The sequence below is a fragment of the Geospiza fortis genome, unplaced genomic scaffold (genome assembly GCF_000277835.1).
Source record: "Geospiza fortis unplaced genomic scaffold, GeoFor_1.0 scaffold40, whole genome shotgun sequence".
Lineage (NCBI taxonomy): Eukaryota > Metazoa > Chordata > Aves > Passeriformes > Thraupidae > Geospiza > Geospiza fortis.
The window spans coordinates 22,966,665-22,982,980 of NW_005054297.1; the positions used below are offsets into that span (position 1 = coordinate 22,966,665).

The 16,316-nt window shown below is 38.7% G+C and overlaps 1 protein-coding gene across 1 annotated transcript in view; it reads right to left on the reverse strand.

The window, feature by feature from the left end:
• GALNTL6 (polypeptide N-acetylgalactosaminyltransferase like 6) overlaps nt 1–16,316 on the reverse strand; it is a 273,134-nt gene that overhangs the window by 37,530 nt on the left and 219,288 nt on the right. Inside the window, exon 6 of the mRNA XM_031066187.1 lies at nt 4,832–4,949. Coding sequence (XP_030922047.1) covers nt 4,832–4,949 — 118 coding nt within the window. The remainder of the gene's footprint in view (nt 1–4,831; nt 4,950–16,316) is intronic.

Genomic DNA, 16,316 nt, shown 5'->3' on the forward strand with positions numbered 1-16,316 from the left:
ACAAAAGCAATGAATCTGGTCTGCAGCTGAGGTATAAAAAACAAAGATGAAACCAAAACAATGCAATTCCAGCTTGGAAAGATCAAAACAGTAGTTTATGTGTCAACTAGAGACTATCTCACAATTTATCTTTATATGGCTCCTTCCAACAGAATGTTACAAAACACTTTATAGGGATGGTTGAAAGCAAAAAGCAGGCATTAACACAAGCTTTAAAAGAAATTAAGCTGTGGTTATGTGGCTTTGTTCCTAACTGGAGTTTAGATGCCACAGATGTACTTTTTGGCTCTGTTCTACAGCTCCTGTGGGATTTTGGGTGAATCACTCTCCTTTCACATTACTTCTTTGTCTTTTAAATTGAATTCTGCCTTCTCTTGTGATTCCCCCACCTTATCTCTCTGGTTTATGAGTGATCCAGCCTGGAAACTACCTGGAAAATGTAAATACTGCGCATGCAAGACTGAGATTCCAATCCGTATGCTACACTGTAGTCATAATTACTGTAGTAAGAGACTCATGATTTTTGAGCAGTGGAGGATGTGTTGCTGGGGAAAAGGAACATAAACATACAGCAAATTATGCAAAGGATTTAGAGGCTATTGAATGGACTTTGGATTAGGCTTCAAAACTAATTGAGAAATATACCGCTGCCGAGAGTCAGTAACAAGACAGACAACAGTGAGAGACATTGAAATGAAGGGAAAATACAAACTGTAAACTGGTGGAAGAGGAATATAAAGTATTTCATGCAAAGGCAGCAACTTGGTGCTCTTCATATTGTGCAAGAGGGGTGGACTACAAACAGGAGAAATGTATTACAACAGTAGGGCTGAAAAAGTTGTAGAAAATAAGAACATAAAAATTTTATGGGATTTTTCAGTCACTCTTCTTGAAATATAAGCCAAAAGAACAGATTTGGCAGTTGCAGAAAAGGAGAAAGAACAATATCTTCCTGTGAACTTTTACACACAGTGAGAATGTTCCTCTAAATGAAAAAAAAATTGAAAAATAGGATCACTGACTGCAAATCTACAGTCAATGGGTCTGCAAATTGCAAAACCATTTACTGGAGGGTGAAGTGGGATTTCCTGTCAGGAAATATTAAAACGGTACCATGTAAACTGGGAACTGATGACTGTGCGTATTTCAACAATACTCACCAGCACCTCTAAAATTCTGAGAAGACTGGCAATATTCCACATTTGTCAGTCCTTCATATAGATTACAACTGCACTAACAAGTGGTAATGCTCCCCATTCCCTATCCCCTGCCAAGATTGACAGCTGTGGAGGGAATTAATAGTGATTATGATGATAATGAAAGAGATTAATGAACTTGGAGGTGTGTTTTGGAAAACAGGGATGAAGAGAATTTGAAAAATGTATTGGCATGGATAAGGATAAAACAACTGTAGATACAGATGACTATCTTCAAGAGGCAAGAGAATCACCCTTAGCATTTTTGTTACGGTATGATTTATGATGCCTAAGGAATGTCTAGTGCAAAGGATTACACTGGGTTTTCATGTCCAGCTTTTGGTAGCAGAGTGACAATAGAGGTGGCTTCTGAGAGAAGCTGTCAGAAGCTTCCCTCAGGTTCAACAGGGCCAATGCCAGCTGGCTCCAGGACGGACATGCCCCGGTCCAAGGCCACCAACAATGGTGGTAGTGCCTCTAGCATAACAGATTTAAGAAGAGGGAAAAGTTTCTGTGCAACTTTAGACAGAGAGAGGAGTGACAATATGTGAGAGCACCAGCTCTGCAGACATCAAAGTCAGGGAAGAAGGAGGGGGAGGAGGTGCCCCAGGTGCTGAAGCAGAGATTCCCTTGCAGCCTGTGGTGAAAATCACAGTGAGACAGTTGTGCCCCTGCAGCCCCTGGAAGGTTCATGGTGGAGCAGAGATCACAGAGGACCTGCTGCCCCTGGAGCAGGTAAAAAGTGTGAGAACTCCTCTCCCTGAGGAGGAAGGAGCAGCAGAGACAACACATGATGAACTGACTGTAATCCTCATTTCCTGTTCTCCTGAGAGTGAGGAGGAGGAGGAGAAAATTGGGAGTGAAGTTGAGAAGAAGGGAAGGGTGGGGGAAAGTGTTTTAAAATTTGCATTTATTTCTCATTGCCCTACCCTGATTTGACCAGTAATAAAATATTTTTTCCCCAGTTCAGGTCACCTTTGCCTATGATGGTAACTGGTGAGTGATCTCTCCCTCTCCTTATCTTGATCCAGGAGCCTTTTATTTCCTTTCCCTTACTCACATGAGCAGGGGGCGATTAGAGCAGCTTGGCTGGGCACCTGGCAAACAGCCAAGGTCAAGCACAAGGGTCTTAAGGAAACACAGGACATTAGTATGTTTTGCTACTCCGTGTTGTGGTAATTACTACATAATAGTGCCTGTCCAACAGATTTAAATCTAGGATTTCCCAAATAGTGGCTTTCCTTGCTATTGTGAAGAGATGCTATTAATCAGGTAAGCTCCAGTGCTTTGCCAGCTTTTACAAGTCTAGCACACACCAAAGAGTACTGTCAGCAGGATGTCATACACCTTTTTAATTAAAAAAAAAACGGACCTTGATGTTGCCAAAAATTAAAATCATGAACACTTTCTTATGTAAAATTTAATCTAAGAAACTATTTAATGAAGAGGTCATATTTTGAGACAGTTTGTGGCTGTGTCACCACCCAGAGTACTCCAAATAATTATTTGCCAAGCAAATTAAAGTAAGATGTGGCATCAATGCACAGCACCTGTCCGACAACACTTTCACAGGCATAGATGTGGATGCTCTAAGAAAGAGTAAATTGCCATCTCTAGATTCACTCAAGTGAAGCCAAGGAAGCTGAACCAGTCTGGTTGTTTGGCTTTTTCACTGACTTTCACTGACTTTGGAACAATTTGCAAGTCCACTATCTTACCAAGTTTTCTCAACAGATCTGGTAAATTGAACTGTCTGGCCAACTTGTCCTCATTTAATAAGTTTTAAGATAACTCAATCTATAGCTACAGTAGAATCTGCTGAAGCAGAAACCTTTCCCAAGCTGATTGTGGTGATTCTGACATAAAAAATTCTCAGTTCTTTGTCTCTTCCACCTCTGTGATTTTTTTCCAATTTTTTGTTATTCCAAACCAAACAGCATTCTTTTTTCTTTTTTTTTAATTTACATCTCTTAAATTCTTCCAATAGGAATTTACTCCTACTTGGCAGTAATTTCTAAAGACTATTTTTTTTCTTCTTTTAACACTAGTAAGAAAGGACAAGGACCCTTAGGTTATTACATACTAATGAGAGAGATCCAGAGATATAACTGAAATGAGACCCAGTGTGCCACAGCTGCCTCAAAAAAAAAAAATCTATCACTTGAACTAAACACACTGGGACAGTCTGGTATCTCAATTTCCAGTTGTGTTACCATGGTTTCTATACAAAGTCTGGAGAGAACAACAAGTATATTCTTTGCAATGATGAATAAAAGGAATATTTGAAATAGGATAATAAAATCATGGGTGACCTGTCAGAGTCCATTGTGACAGCTACAAGTAACTACTTATATTTGCCTCTGAAACAATCTAAATGGACAGAAGGTAAATCAATATATTCTAAACATACAGTCTAGCTATTAAGTTTCCCCTGTCTTCCTGTTTTATTTTCCTAAGGTATAAAAATGATTTGGAGAAACATGAGAGTAAGCCAGTTAATGCAAAACATTTTGCAGTTCTTGGAACTCCTGTAAAGACAGCCTGGAAAACCAGTGCTGGGTGACACTGTACATTTCATTCAACAGAATGGCCTCAGCATTGTTTTAATTACAGCTGAAACTCATCTGCAAGATATCTGATATTAGTCATGGCTGACATGTTATATTTATTTAAAGAGCTTTACACTGACAGAATTTGGAAGTAGGCTGGAAAGATCCTGGAGCTAAATTTGAATTGCAATTTCATTTCCAAGCTTTATCCAAATACATTTGACTCAAATAATCTAAGTCAAGAAACTCTATCAAGTCCTCGCAAAACTTTGCATGTAGAGACCATGAGGTAAAATTTTTATGTCCTTGGGTATACTGGAAAATAAACTCAAAATTAGACATGTTAGTCCTCAGCAAACTAATAAAAATGCCTGCCTTACATGTAGAACGTAACAAGACTTTCAGCTCTACATGTAAATGCCAAGTAACTGATTTCAATACACATGTCCACATATGGGACATGAAGGTATACTATAACATGGCTGGTTGTACATAACCTGAACACTTGAAAACTCCTCATATGTAATTGCAATAATTTAAATGCAATTTAAAAAAGTTTGCTTTGGAACAGCTGGCCTGCAGACAACAGCTCATGGCAGCTGAGGTGCTCTAGTGATCCACTGCTATTGAAAGGAGTCTTTCATCCTGGGACATTCTGTATTTCCACCCATTTTCTTGAGCTGACTACAGGGGACCCTATCCCCAGAAATGATTAAACTTGTTGATCTGGACAGAAAGAAATATTCCATTTTGTTTTTTGCTGGATTAGTTCTCTGTTGGCTTGTTGAACTGAGCTCAACACTTGAGCACAAACACAGCATCTGAGGGAAGACAAGTGGAGAAGACTTGATAAGAGGGAAAAGGTGGATCTTCATTCTTTGACAGTGGTAAGCTACCATGTTTTCAGAGGGAGCTACACTCAGTGTGATACACTCAGAGCATTTGCTTATGGCACTGTGGAAATTCCTAATGAAAAGAAGTATTATATTAAATTAATTTTAATTAAAAAACCAGAAGCCCAGATGAATGAAAGCATTGTGATAATACCAGCAAGGAAGTATTCTATGAAGTGGCTTGATGACTTACCTTAAAGGAGATTTCATACTGCTCTCCTCCCCATATTTCTAATCCTGGATCATAGCCTCCCAGCTCCCAAAACCATTTCCGGTTAACGGCAAACAGACCTCCAGCCATTACAGGAGACCTGAAGGATGAATAAAGCAACACAAACAATAATGAAGATGTTTGGCCCATATGTGTGTGCCCTCTGGTGTGTTTGTAGGAATGTTTGTTTGAATTGTAAAGCTATGAAAGACATAGATAAACCAATAGATAAACCATAGACCAACCAATATCTACCTTTATTCATCCAAAGAGGGGCTCTAGATGAGAAATAGGCAATGTGGTAGATCTAGAGAATGGTAGACAAACTCCTTTAAAAAAAAATCCCAACAAAACCTAATAGCCTCCCCAAAAGGTCTGTTTCTGCTAAGTAACAGAGAAAGAAAGAAACTCTGGAAAATTGCCAAAGTACTTAATGAGTCTCAGTACTCCATGTGAAGTAATGTGCATTTGAAAGTGAGAAAAAGTTTTCAATTAATTTCACTCTCATATGTGCTAGCTAGAGAAAAGCAGAAAGGTGAAAGACGATGGCTGAAGAGAAGCTGTTGGGAGTTAAACATCTGCTTTCCTAAACATTTAGAATTCCTCAAATGAGTCTCACAGTGGTGATGTGACTTATAGGCAAATAATTTGCTATGCTTCCCATGTTTCCATTTATTCCATTAATAAATATGTGACATTTTCTTAAATTAACTCAGTCTTTTCCACAGACAATATAGAAAACAAATGAGATACTGAAAGTTATTGTTAGAGAATAATGACAAAAACATATTGCAAATTTATAAGCAGGAATTTTGTAGTGGAAAACAAGCATTTTCTCGTTTCATTTTCTTTCAGTATCAAGAAGACCACATTTCTAATGCAGTAAATACATCGACAACTTTCAGAATTCAAATATTGCTCTTCAACTTATTCCTTGAAGTTGTGGTGGAAGGGGAATACAAGGGCATCTGTGCTGAACAGGAGGGAAACAACACGCTTAAGAAAGTCCAACCCAACTATGCAATTCCATCAATGCAGATCAACACTAGCCTTATGAGTTTTACAGCTAGAGGCCAGAAGGAGCACATTCATGGTGATGGCTGGTCAGAGAGAGAAGAAAAGACAAAGCCACAGGAGACCTGGATGGCTTCCAGGCAATGTTTCCTTAGCAGAGTGCCAACACGAAACTGGGTTCTGTGTCCTGTGTCTTGTAGCAATAAAGCCCCAAGGGAAAATTATTCCATCCTGGGGCATTTTGTTTTGAATTACTGCTGGTGTTTTGTTTGGAGCTATGGGAGCAGATGGTATCATCCTGGAAATCCTGACTGGAAAATAAAAACTTCTCCCTTTGCCACCGGTTTAGGATTTGGCAGTGAACTTGGGACTGGTAAATATTTCAGGAATCCGTGCATAAGTTAGAAGTTTACTGAAGAAGACATCATGTTAATGGAGTATTCTGCCATATTTTCTCTGCCTTAACACTTTTTTAGATTGCTGTCTTTTATCCAAGGCAGTAGAGACGATAAAATAGCAAGCAAACAGCTGAGGGGTCTCTGCCACCATCAGGCAGCCAGTGAATCCCACACATGAATGTTAGAAAATCATCCCCTCATTTGCATTCATGGTAATGAGAAACATTATGGATAATTTTCTTTTCACTTCTATATGGTAGCTTAAAAAAAATTTAAACTACACATTTTCATGACTCTTACAGACTAATTTCATTTTCCTTTAGAGATTACTTTTTTATAAGCACTTAGAAACTTTGAGAAACAAAGCTTTGTGAAAAAAAATCCAAACTGGCAAGGCTGTACAGTGTAACATACACTGAATGCTAATACTTTTTTACATTTATTGACATTTCGTATTTCAATATTGACTGTATTTCCACATATGAAAAAATTAAACAGAGATTTTATTAGAAACCTTCCCCTGAGGATTCTGACTACTACAATACATTTTCAATTCCTACCAATGTAAATCTAATTACAACATGTCCTTTTTGACTTCAGGTTTTAAGTGATCAAAACATAATGTCCTTTTATAAAGAAGGACTTACAACGAGAATGCTTATAACTAAATTGCTACTGACAGAAGAAATGTAGTCCCAGAAATCACTGGGAAAATGCAGGATTTCTCTACTTCTCGTAGATACAATATCTTTCCTAAGCATTTCCCTCAGTAGAGTGAATGGCCTATAAAAAAGGCAATTGCCACAGGTAAATCAGATGCAAGACAAAAAAATCAGAGACTTAGAATTCCAAAATAATTGGCAAGTACTTACAAATTATATTTGAATAGATAGATTTTTTCCAGTGATAAATCCTGAGTAACGAAACCCCTTGTTCTTTAGACGTGAAAGTTCAGAACATTTATTGCAATTAACAAAACTACCTAATGACTGGAACCGCAGCAAACCCATAATTTTTGCAATTCCCTAAAAAAAAAGTGAAGAAATTGAATGTAATGTTACCCCATTAATTCCTATTCCACAAGATGTTCTGACATTTGTTGTTTTGTAGGAAGAGCAATGAAGAGGAAAAGCAGGATGGCCTTTTGGTTTTCATTAGAGTGGAATTAGTAATAAGCTGTGTGAAACTGAGTGCTTGGCACAGCATGAATTCCACTCCATGCCACAAGCAGCTACTGCTGAACAGGCCTTAAATTGTCTCCAAAATATGAAGGCAAGAGTCCAGTCTTGCAATCATGGCCGATATGAAAAGTCCTTATGTATCAACAGGATCACTTACACAGATAAAAGGACTGCACTGAGCCCAAAGGAGAAGAATGAATATCTTGTTTAGTGGCTTCTATATAGAAATGTCAAGTACAAAGCTATGTTTGTGGGAGTAATTTTTTCATGAAATGTCCTACTCAGATGCTTAAACAATCAGACTTGAGCTATTATACCATAATATTATGTGAGTAATTACAGTGGAAAGCTGTAAAGTTCTTACGGTCAAAACATTAAAAGGACAAAGGCTCCTAAAACATCACAAAATCTGGAAGGGTAAAGTTGCTAAACTTAAAAATATTTGGAAAAATCCTTCCACCTGAGAACTACTGCACAGACTCACTGAACATACATGAAAGAACAATATTGGAAGTAAAAGCTAGCTGACTGAAAAATGGCCCAACTGGTCAAAGATTGGTGTGCTGAGATAGAAAAAGAATTTGATTCAGTTAGAGCGTAAAACCCCACAAAACTTGCTTTGCAAAAAAATACAGACTGAGAAAAAGGGAGGCAAATACTTAATAGGAAAAGATACATTACAAACAAAAAACTGTGCTAAAAGAAGTATAGCAGTAGCTCAAACTGTAGCCAGCAAAGATTTTTATAACTGCTTGCAATTAACATTCAGAGGAAGGAAGGAGATAATTTCACCTATGAATTTTCAAGGTAAGAGAAAAATGACATGAACTTCAAAGGAGTGTGAAGCTACGTGCAACAGAAACAAATATGGTGTGTTACAAAGAAGCAAACTGCATAGCAGGGCTTCGAATCATTACATTGCAAGAGTGATACACACAGTGGAACTGAAGGATTTGTGAGAAGGGAAGAGAAGCTCTGACAGCCTGCAGAACGAAAATGAGGGAAATGAAAATGGGAAAGCACTTGTGCTGGATGATGCGCACAGTAGGTACACTGATAGGAACCACCTGCCCGAAACAGCTGAAATTTGGCCATTGTAATTGAATCCGAGGAATGGCACATATTGCACTCTGCACCCCTCCGTATCACCCAGACTGACAAAAGGCTCTGTGCTCAACTCCTGAACAAAGACAGATGCTGGAGAGAGGAGTCCATCTTGTGCAGGACACATCAGACAAACTGACCTTCAGTGCCAAACCCACGGGCACGTTATACAAAACCAAGGCAAAGAGCCCGCAACAGAAATCAGGACTAGGTCCTACTGACCTCGTGGCATCAGGGATGTAATGGAAAAGGAGGAAAGGGGCCATGGTGCTGCTGGCACAGTGACAGCCCCAGAAATGACTGGTGACCTACTGAATGCAGCTTTGATCTAGGCTTCTGCATTTTTAATAATGAATTTCAATGTCTTGTTAAGCAAGAAGTGTCCCTTCACCCTAGTGATACCAATGAAGGTGCCTCAGGAGGGGGAATAAACTCAGTTACCCTGTTTCACTGGTGACTGCCCCAGGTTCTGTCTGCAGTGAGTCCTGATACTGTATCAAAGCTTCTCAAAGCAAATAGCAGAAGCTGACACTAATCCTAAATAAAAGTTTGAAAAACCTGAAAATTAAAATTTATGCATGTGTAATGTTAGTGACAGACTTGGCTACTTGGAGGAAGTGAATGCAGGAGTAAATCAAACTGAAATTAAGAGGAGTTGATGAGATGGCCAGGATGTGACGTAGGTTAAGAAAATAAATGACAAAAATAAAAATTTAGTGGTTGCTCCACCTGAAGACAGTTTCTATACTGTGCATAGTAAAAGATGTCAAATTAGCTTAATGAATATTGATAAGGCTTTGTGAATTTCTCAAGAAGTAAAAAAAAGTGGAATATTTTATATACTTAATTCTCTAAGCAAATATAATTAAAATTTATTAAAATGTATTTTCAAATGCACCAACTCTTTTACATTTAATATCTCTGTAAGGCATTGTTTTATCTTTTATCCATTCTAAAACCATGACCCATTTCAATGTTTATAAAATCATCAACATTCAGAAATTAAAATCTGTCTCTGTTACATTAGCCTATGGCAGTTACTCTTTCTTTTTTAACTCAAGTGTCCCCTTTTCTGAACAACTTTTACCCTAGATAAATGTAAACTACCCGTTCAAATGATCATTGCACTGCAACAGGTAGCAGCCAAGCTGTATTAAACTCAACTTCCAAGTCTCTCTATAATCACATTAAATTTTTAAACTCCATTTTTGTTTGGGAAATATTAAGATAAAACCCCGTTCTTCAAATGGTGAGCCAGAAAGCTGTGAAGAGTCAGCTATAAAGAAACTTCTAAAAGTGCTTGACTTTCAGTTTATAGAAGTTTCCACTGTAATTTCATCACAGATTCTTGTTTTTCTTACTACATTGCTAAACTTCATAAAAAAAATATATATCATAAAAAAGCAATGAGTCCTTATGTGGGTGATGAGGCCCTTTTCTCTCATATTTAGAAAATTAATGAGAAAGAGGTGAGCTGGGTACAGATTGAAGACTCTGAAGGAAAGGCTTTCCCTTCCCATAATTACCTCTCACAATCCAAGAGAAATCTGTCTGAATTATTGTTAGAGGAGATCTACAGCACTCAAACTAAGCAGGTGGGTCAGCACAAATGAACATCCTGAAGGTAAAAGTAAATGAAAGCTTCTGGAAATGTCCTGCAGGCAATGGTATTCAGAAGGATAAAACCAAGGAGCAAATGAACAGCTGGAAGTCATACTAAGGACACAAATCTAATACACAAGCAGTCTCACAAGGCCTGAGTGCTGCAAAAGCAAGAGAGCAGAGCTGAGAGCAGCCCCTCAGCTGGGCCACATTCATCTCATGAGGTGGGATGGATCCTGGACATGTGGGGTTCAACAGCAGCAAAAAATCCTTCAATCTCTTAGTAGGAAGAACTGCTAGAGAAAACAAAAAAACAACCTCTAAACACAATTTGAAACAACTCTGTCAGTTTAGCACCTTTTCAAATTGATGGATATTATCTGCATTCACAGTTGTCCCTTGAAAATATAATCTTTGAAAATTAGATGTAGAAATGAAGATAGATTGGAGGTAAAATAGTATCAACTGTCCCTAAAAGAGGAACTTCAGGTTTCCTGGCTTTTGCTGAGCTTTGATTCTATGTTTCTATGAACAAAAACAGTTCATTAAATCCCATCACTACCTTCGAGGAAATTCTCTCAGAACATATGGGGGCAGTCTCTGAACAGAATTGCTATCCAATGTTTTCTTCCCTTCCTTAGACAGAAAGATATAAACCAGAAAATTATCTTCCAAGGCTTACTTTTGCTTTACTGATTTAATTAAGCCCAGTATAGCATCATAAGCAAAGTTTAAACTCAACGAGAAATTTTCAATTTCATTAAAGATAATAAATGATTCCTTTTGAAACATAACCACTGGCCTGAAAATAGGTTATTTTCAAAATAGTCCTTTAATTCAGACTTTTTCTTTAATTCAGACTGCCTCTCCCAAGGCGGATTCCTAGATTACAAATCCAATCAGTTAGGGGTCTGCTGTTAAAAGTTATAGATGCTTTTGACTAAGTTATTTGGATTACTATAGCCCTATGTTTTTTAGTACATTATGTACTTATTGCAGATTAAAGTAGATTTAAAGACATGAAAGCCTACCCAAAATAGCTTTGTACATAAGGGGTACACCCAGCAGCTTGGGTGGTTTTAAGAATGACCAGTGAGGAGAAGAAGCCCTTCTGATAAATACACTACATGCTACTGTACAGCGCCATGTGCACACTTGTAGCAGTTGCAGGCTGGGAAAAAAGACTAACAAGGCTGCTAAATTGCAACCACCACCATAAACTCCACACAAAAGAGAAGCTTTTACTTGTTCTGGATGTCCTGCAGTATTTCAAGCTCTGGCTTTCTTTGTGTGACACGAAATTGATTCAGCTGGGCAAATAAGAAGGGTTAGAATTAAAGCACTGCAAGAAAATGGCACCTGGAGTTTCACTGGTTTTTCTTTTCTGTTCCTGCCATTGTTCACACACCAGATCAGACTGAATAGTTAGTGAAGGTCATCTCCAGAATATTTCTGAGTTGCAAAGATTTTGAATAAGTGGAAGTATAGTTAGAATAATCTTCTCCTGATTTTTTAGCAAAGTCTTGAAAAATACAGCTGCCTAGCATCCTATGGAATTGGCTTTTCTTCAGGGTCCCACAGACTGCCGCTGGTGACTGACTCAAGCAGACAGAACTCTCACACTAGGCTAACCAGATGAGACACACAGTTAATGATATGGCTGTGATCTGCCATGGAGCTGAGGATGTGGATGAATGTTATTCCTTTGATCAGTTCTTCCACAGTACTGTCAGTAAGTGCCCCCACTCCACCCTTATGCAAAAACACTGCTTCAAACACAAGCAGGGAAGCGGGGACAAAAGGTAATTTTAATATTTCATTTACCTCTGTCTTTGGGGATTAATGCAGAAGCCTGAAAAGATTCCATGCTGACAGGGGGGGAGGCTGGAGGGGGTGAGGCTGGAGCTTGGCACAGCTTTTGTAGCTGTGTCATTGCCACAAAAAGCAGCTCCTCCATTTGCTAGTGGTCAAAGATTTCATTAATTTTTTGCATTTTAAGAGGGCAAAAAAAATATGCCTGAAGAGGCTAATACACAGCCAAAGGTATTCTGGGATCCTGGAAATGTTCTCTTAGATGCATCATTGCCATTTATTAGAGCTCCATAATTTGCTGTGTTACCCTGTTATGGAGGATAATGGGGAGCCAAGCATTAGATTTCTCCCAGTCTGCACAAGAGGCACAAGAATATTTTCTTGTGGAATCTGTGAAGCACTGAAAGCCGCTTTTCAAGTACAGAACTGACAGAAAAAAAGACTGGAAAGTACTTCTCAATGGAGCACAAAGGAGCTGAAAACTGATGAGGTTGAGCACTTGATTATCCCATGATAGCATCTACTTTTAATTTGATGTTGTAAAAATGGACAGGCTGTGGAAAACCAGAGAAATGAACCTTCCTGGTTTATTATCAATTGCAGTGAAATTACGCTAAGTATGTGAACTCTGCACCTGACTTTGAAGGCAAATACAGCTAATCAGTTTGCCATGGAGCTCTGCTAATTTACACTGGCCATAGTGGAAACTGCTGAGCAAACCATACTGATCTCAGAGTTGGGAATGAGAATCCCTACACAGTGCAAGTGAGACAACCAACCTCCTTCACCCAAGGAGGCTGCACACTAAAATCCTCTTCTAGCTGTATAGGATACATTTCTAAGAACAGCTAGTACCTTTGGGAGTAATTGGAAAGCAGGATAACGGGAGATGATATGGCCTCAGGCTGGACTGGGTCCATTGCTGGCTTTTAGGTGACTCACCAACAGAGACTGCAGCTGCCTTGCAAGCTTTTTCCCTCCTGGATCTGGAAGCTCACACAGCCCAGATACTCTTGTGCCAGCACTGTCCCACTGCCTGCCATGTAACAGCACATGGATCAAGAGGGGTCACCCTAACCTGTAGATATCTGTAAGGAAAATACTGCAAGAGAAAAATGAGAACTGAAAAAAATAACATATAAGCAATGTAACTGTATTAACTCAAACCCCAAGACTCCTGTCTCCAGAAAACTTGCTTCCAGGAAAACGTATTCTTTTGAATTTATCTAGACTAATAATATATATTAAAAAAAGTGTTATGGTTATTTTAAGAAACATTTCAAGATTTGGAGAAATTGATTTGGGCAATCAATGCCCAAATAATTAAAAAATGCACTAGAGACAATCCTATTACTTTAGAATTACATTAGAAAGCACAAAAAAAGGTGTATCAAATCCTGAACTGGCAGTAAGGTAAGCTGAACAGTAATAAGAACTCTTGTAAGTGGTGAGAAGATCACAGAATCTTCTGGATTGAAGGGGATTCACAAATAAGTGGCCTGTACAGGGATCAAACCCACAACCTTGGCATTATTAGCAATGCGCTCCAACCAACCAAGCTAATCTAACCTAGACAGGCTTTTTGTTAAGATGTTATAAAAGAACCATCCACAAACCCATCAAAAACCAGCACAACAAACACAACGGAAAAAGCAAATCCTTAATCATAAACAATCAGAAAAATCTTTGTCAAAAATGGCAGCTACTGACCCCACTAGAACTTTAATTTCACTTGATCTCCATCATTGGCCACATCCACCACCTCAAACAAATGGGGTCTGTATCATCTAGATCATTACTGACAGATAGTCTCATTAAGTAGATGGTATTCATAGGAGGAATTGGTAATTATACTAACATTTTACAGACTACACAAAGAGTGCTCAGTGCTTCTCATTCAATGGGTTTCTGAGCTCCTCTGAGAAATAATTCAAGTGCAGATTCAAAGATGACTCAGGGTCAACTTTAAGGCCTTGAGTCCTCACTTTTCCCCAGCTTCTCGGCCTCAAAGGTGGAGGCTGTCCCTGGAGTTACAAATCCAATCTCAGTGACAGGCTCAGGTGCTGCTGCCAACCCCGACTTGGTGTCAGCACACAGATGGGCTTCAGGCCTCAAACCTGTTCCCCCAAGGAGAAAAATTGCTCCGTCTGTCCAAAAACTTCTCACCAAGGGACACTACTTCAGCCCCACAATACTTACATCACCTTTGTTTATGCTGCAGTAATCTATCCTTAATCTTTGAGATCATCATCTGTTATCTGGTGGCCAGGGTCAGCACAGATTATGCTGACTGAAAAAAATCTGTACACCTCCAAAGGACAGAAATTTATACTATCTACACTGTCACTATAAACTTCTTTCTTTTTGATCTCTTGATCTGAGTCTCCTGAATTCTTGGCTTCAATCCCGTCCTATAGCTCGTTCCCCAACTCCCTGCCTAGGAAACTTTTTTTTGCCAGGTTCCCTGAAAAACTCTCAGGGAATGCTTCTCCCTGCAGCTGGTGTGAACTGAGGAGCATGGATCTCACCAGCAGGTTTCACTCCTGACACTTACTTTTGTAAACAAAGACAATCTCTCACTAACAGCTAACCAGAAAGGAGAACTATGATACCATAAAAACCAAGATAATACATCTGAATGTTTTGCTAAAGAAAACATTTTCAAACCACTCATCTCCAGCTAGCAGAAGAGAAGAAAGCCCATAGAAAGTGTAGAGAAGAACAGTAATTAGGTCAGTCTGACATTTGGTGTCCTACATTTGTGAAAATATTTTCCTAAAAACTTCAGCTGTACAACAACACAGAACCTAACTTAATACACACAGTAAATTGTTGGCTGTCATTACCAGCAGTAAGACTGGAGAGTTATGGCTGTAAAGCAGCTGCTGTAACATTCAGCCATGTTCTGCTGACAAGAAAAAAAAAAAACTAATGAAAGATTTAAAGGAAGAATGTTATGCATGAACCTTCTTCGACAGGCAATTAAAATACAAATTGCAAAACACAAATAAGTACATTATGAAACACAGAACTGCAGGTCAAAGATTGAAATCATTAGCATTGACAGAGTTGCATTTAAAGTTTTAATTCTGAGGCTGTATATAGGATGCAATTCTTCTAAATGCTACACTTATAAATGAAGATAAAGTGAAACAGAACACTACAAATATTTTCTCCTCATAACTATACTTAAAAGCAGAACCACGTTTCCACCGTAATTACACAGGATGTTATTCCATTAACAATTAATATTAGGAGCAAGTGGGGAAGCAAACAAGCCAAAGGGAAAAAAATCTGCTTTCAAGTATTACTAAAAGAACTCCATTCATAACTTAAGTTTTTTTATTAGTGATGAGGCTTAATCTCTCCACAGAGGCAGAAAAGTGAAATGGTCACAACTAAACAGTGTTTTGGGCTTAGGTGAAGTGGATTCCTGAGAATATCTTTCAATCACTTGCTGGTGCAACTATTCCTGGAGGCTGAAATCTGCTCTACCTAGAAGGTACAATTTCTTGACAAAGAATAATAGCAAGAAAGAAAGACTAAGTACATTTTCTGAGAAGAAGAATGAGCTTCACAGAGGTCAGCATTTTGTCTTCATTGCTTCTCTTTCCAGAGCAGGAAGAACAGCTTCAAGCAAATCTGACACAGCACGCTCTGCATTAGCAGTTTTCTTCCTCCATACATCACCCTGTCTGGACCAATACCCTTTAGATACCCTGCCATTAATCTAGAGGTGGTTTATACACCTGTGTTTTCCAAGGAGAAAACTCAGCATACTCCAAATCCCCATGCAGAAGCAACAAACAAAGCAACCTTCCTCTTCCTGCATCACACAGGAGGGATTCACCTTGAGACTTGATTTCACTTTCTGGGGGATTTAACAAATCAGAGAGAAATGGATGCAGGAGATGCACCATCTGTTTGGGGTTTTCAAAGACACACCCTGTCTGCTGTAGGACAGACTAATTACAGACAGGTGCCATCTGAAGTGATGACTAAGAAGAAAATTAGGAGACAAAAAAATCTTCCTATTTTTGTTTCAGTAAATTGAACAACTGAAATTTCACAGCAGATGTGAGCACAAGATCCATGCATGCATCCCTTCAGATCCTTCAAAATCATCACATTATTTGCTCTGCACTAACAATAGAGACCGCTGCCAGGCAAAACTCCAAATGAATAATGTCATTCTCCACAAACTCCTGTTGCCATGAGCAATGGTGTCCACATGATGAACACCACACAAGCGAGCCAATATTCCTTCACCTCTCTGTGGAATAATGAAGTTCACTCCACTGTCATGATCCATTCAGAGCATGTGTGTATGTATTTCATTACCAAGACAAAAGCCAA